At 39.0% G+C, this 4447-nt stretch overlaps 1 protein-coding gene across 1 annotated transcript; it reads right to left on the bottom strand.

Annotated features, from left to right (window-relative positions):
• Positions 1–317: 317 nt before the first annotated feature.
• Positions 318–4072, bottom strand: LOC149565734 (seipin-2-like). Its single transcript, XM_089819230.1, has 2 exons — positions 2820–4072; positions 318–1146 (listed from the first exon to the last, which is right to left on the bottom strand). The coding sequence occupies exons 1-2, from the start codon at positions 3798–3800 to the stop codon at positions 682–684; spliced, it is 1446 nt and encodes a 481-aa protein (XP_089675356.1). The 5' UTR covers positions 3801–4072; the 3' UTR covers positions 318–681.
• Positions 4073–4447: the final 375 nt, after the last annotated feature.

Here is a 4447-nt window from a genome sequence, read left to right as displayed (position 1 = left end):
CATGTACTCAACAAGGCCATTTGTTTAAACAAGGAAAATTTATGTTGGTTGACACATGTATGTTTAATTCTTAGAGAAATAGTCCTCATTTAAATTAATGCAACTATGTCATTCATCCCTGTAAGCAGAAATAATCAAGGAAAATTCTTAACAAACTTTAATTTCCTCCTCGTTCAGACGTAACATGCATCAAATACCCACAGAAAGTATTAAGACAAACATCTTGTGAAATTCTTATTGTAAATAGATAACAAATGAACAACAAATATACACAGAAAACTGGAAATTATATCTTGATAACAATCAAACAACAAAGATTTTGATTGAAAAACTATTTTTACTGCAAAAATGTCCATAAAAAGACACAGAGGGCTAAATCAAGACATTGAATGGTCGCTACTTATTATTCTCTGGACCAGTTCTTTATGAAGCATGTGCCATCCATGTCTGCTGAAGATTTCTGTGCTACATATCCCAAGTCCATTCAAGTCAAATGAGTTACCCCGCATCAAAAAATATCTGGCAGTTTCCAAATAACAAACATAACACAGAAACTCGCCCCTACGATGATCTCAAAACATGCCCGAAATATTTGATATTTCCACTGAGGTGACTCTGTTGGCTTTCAATACTTCTCTCCATCAAAAATGTTCAGTCATGTCCTAGTGCACAATCATGTTTCTAGCTTCGGTTCTGCCCACCCCTCAATGACTCTCTACCATGCACTCTAGGGAAGAATATTGGCCTACAACACAATAAGAGAATCAATACTTCCATGGAAAAAAATCCAATGCCAAGCCAGATAACAAGTGTCCATTTCCAATTCCAAATCATTCTTTTCAGCCAAGGTAGCTCAGAGTTCAAATATATCTGTGCACTATAGATTTCCGGTATGCCTGCTCCCAAAGGAAACTCTGCTCGACGTTCTAAAATCACTCTCAGACAGGCAGTAGGAATAGTTTTCTCCATAAATTCTGTCATGTCTAAATGCCGTGTCTGTGATTCTGAAGCTAAACCAAGAAGAAAGGGTGTACTCCATAAGAGAGTCTCTGCAAAACGAATGGGAGAACTCTTGAATCGCAGCATACATGGATGACTTGAGGTTCCTAAAATCTTGCCTTGAGCTGAGAGAAACTCCAACTTGACCTAATAACAAATTACAGGAATTATGAGATTGTAAGCCAAGGAAAATGAGATTGGCGGAAAAAGAAGATGGCTAAATTCCTTATCAAGGCTTAACATGAGCAATCACAAGCAGATTAAACTCGTCATTTATAACAGAAATTCTATCCCAAACGCAAACAATATACAAAAACTATATTTTGGATACCAAAATTGGGTGCAATCATGGAGAAGAAAGAGAAGAAAATATGTTTTTGGTACCACGGAAGCAGTTGAAATATATAAGTATGTAATCATAGAACTCCAACTTACAATGACATTCTGATCACATATATGCAGACAACAAAATTAGATTTTATGCTTGAACTAATGGAAGAGATGAGAATAAAGCAACTTAGACATTTTGAGATTCTTAAAAACAGGTTGTGAACTAAAACTAGCATATAAATGTAACATTGTCTTAAATAGACAAAGAGGTGGAGAAATGGGATGATACCTTGGATGGTAGTTGGGATTTTGAGGCGGGCAATCCCATCAAGGACCCCTCCCTTGACCCCACCTATGTCTCTACCACCATCACCCAACCTCCAACTGACAACTAGGAGAACTCCAAAACTGTGATTGACTCCCCTAACACCATCTCCTCCCCGGTTAAAAAAGACGGTCTAGTAAACCTAAAGGCCCCCACTGACAATCTTGTGGTACAAGATAGCAACAAAACTCCAGTGAACAGCAAGGCTTTAAAATTGGGAATGGAGGAAAAAGGGGTGGTTACCCACAAGGATCCCCAAGAGCTCAAAGACAAGTGCAATGTTGTGGAGGAGAGCTTCTCCCTGTTCTCAAAGTTCACCCTTAAGGTGACTCATGCGGCTGCCACTACTCTTCAACTGTTGGCTAATGCGTCGGTGGGGGGCAGCCTAAAGAAGGAAGCTTCTCTATGGCTTTCATGCTTAAAATTGGGTCAAGGTGTTCCTGGCTGGAAAAGGAAAGAAAAAATATGCCACTTAGTGGCCTTTTCTTTTCTGCTGTGTTTGGTACTCTGCTGGTTTTCATTCTCCATCCTTTTGAGATGGTTTTATTTGTTTGGTTAAACTTAGTTCTAGGCTATAGGTGGTATGATGCAATGATCACTTATATGTTTTTTGATAAACCGTTAAACTCTGGTGGTTTTAAGGGTTGGATCCCTAGGACTTTTAATTACCGTTATTTTGTTACTTTTGTTTTTGATGTAAATCGTTAAGGCTGCACAGTGTGATTGTCTGCTGGTTGTTGGCTGGCTTTTTGCTGGTTGTGCCACCACTGTTGTAAAAGGCCAGCCCCCTAATTTTGGCTACTTTTATATAAAAACATTTTCTTAAACCTCAATAATTCTGATTAATTAACAGGGATACAAAAAAAAGTGGTTTCAATAGTCCATAGGACCTCGTGGTCATTGTTAGACTCGTTTCATTCCATAATTAAGAAACAACAAACCAGTGATCAACTACACATGATAAAATTAGATTTATTATTGAGAAGTACAAACTTTTTTGTTGATACCAACAGAGCCTTGGTTCCTTACCATTGTGAACATAGTTTTTTAAGATAGTAAAAGATTCGTTGGATTTGTGAAATAGCGGCCTTGGTTCAATAGCTAGGTGAACCCAATCAGAGTAATCCACCATTTAATAAAGCTTCAGTATCGTCAAAAAAATTACCTGAAAGATTCCAAGCTTTATATTATAGTCAGACTCGGGAAGTGTCAATTCAACAGCAACTTCTAGCCTGTGCTTGGCTGGTATCAAGCGAGGCCCTACAGCATTCTTCTGGTAACTGTCCTCTACATGGCCGTGATTATCCTCCAAATTTGATGTTGCAGAACAAGATTGAAGTGATACATATGCAACTGGGTGAGGCTTAGTATAATCGAAATACAACGGTTCTTTCATGTGAACCGGTTCCTCAACCAAGCCATGCATGACAAAAAAACCCAGGACAAAGGCTGCAAGTATAAGCACTAAAAGCAAGCAAAACACGTATGAAGAAATAAAGCAGCCCCACCCAATTCTTTTGAGTCCTATCCCAAAAGAGGGCTGCAGATAGGAGGGCACTTGAAGAACAGTATCAACGAGAGATGGCATTTTTCCTTTAACGTTTAAAAGGGTGGAAGGAAGATGGTAACCCTGGCGCAACAAATAGTTGGGCAAAGACAATACACGCAGCATGAACCACACTTGAAATCCAACAGCCTGAATCACTATGCCGGCCAACCAAAACACAAAAGAACTAGATTCGCTAACTGTAGACGAAGGCTCTGGCATAGTATTGGCTGCACTTATAGTTTCATCTCTACATATATCTTTATCTCCGTCCATTTCAGATGGCATAGCTTTTTCCTCTTCGTCTTTCCCTGCTGCAACTGTTTCAACATCCACAACATCCCATTTTTCATCTTCAACCGATCCGATCCAATTCGACGAATTCTGATTATTGGTACTGCCATTCCACAATGGAAAACCAGTGTTTTCCGATAATAACTCGGGCATCCTCATCTTCTTCTTCCTCTTCCTCAAGGAATGCTTCAAATAAAATTGATATTCTGTTGGTGGGGAGCAGGACTCTACCTCGTCCACAACACTGTTTTTCTCACAAAGATTTTCCTCCCAGTCCTCACAACCCTCTGGGTTTTGGTCTGCCATATTTCCCGCTTGCTATGCACAAAACAATCTGGACGATTACATTTCACAAAACAATTTGATAAATAGAAAACCAATTCAAATGCATAACTGATGGTCCGGCCTGATCATAACCATCGTGGGGATATGAAGCGCAATGGTCACCATGAGCGTTTATTTTCCTTGCCCGGTACTCCGAGAATCCTGTAGACGAGTATGTGTAGTCTATGTTAATTACTCTGTAAAGTGATTTTCTTCCGGGGTCCATTTGGTTGATGGAATATGATTTGAGAATTGGCATTCTGAATCTTTGATTTGGGATTTAAGCACTTGAAATCTAGATTACGGTTTTGAAAATTTCATTTAGAACTCTTTGGTTCACCAAGAATTCAATATGAGAATAAATATTCCGTCCGTTTGGCTACATATTTCTCGAATTGGAATACCACCTTTGCTCATTTGTTTTTCTTAGATTAATCGTGTATTCCTTATTATTGACAGTTTGGATTGGATGAGATGTTGACGATCTCTTTATGCCGCCAATAGTTGAAGCTTTGTCTATTGTTCAAAGACTATGTAGAGGAACACAATGATGATCAATACGTTTCTGCCAATGTGAATCATGATTTGTCATGGTCTGCTCGATTGTCGAGGGTTTTGATGCACACACG

This window comes from Cupressus sempervirens, chromosome 3, assembly GCF_028749045.1.
Source record: "Cupressus sempervirens isolate cs-2001-9-10 chromosome 3, ASM2874904v1, whole genome shotgun sequence".
NCBI lineage: Eukaryota > Viridiplantae > Streptophyta > Pinopsida > Cupressales > Cupressaceae > Cupressus > Cupressus sempervirens.
This window is presented reverse-complemented; position numbering and strand designations above follow the sequence as displayed.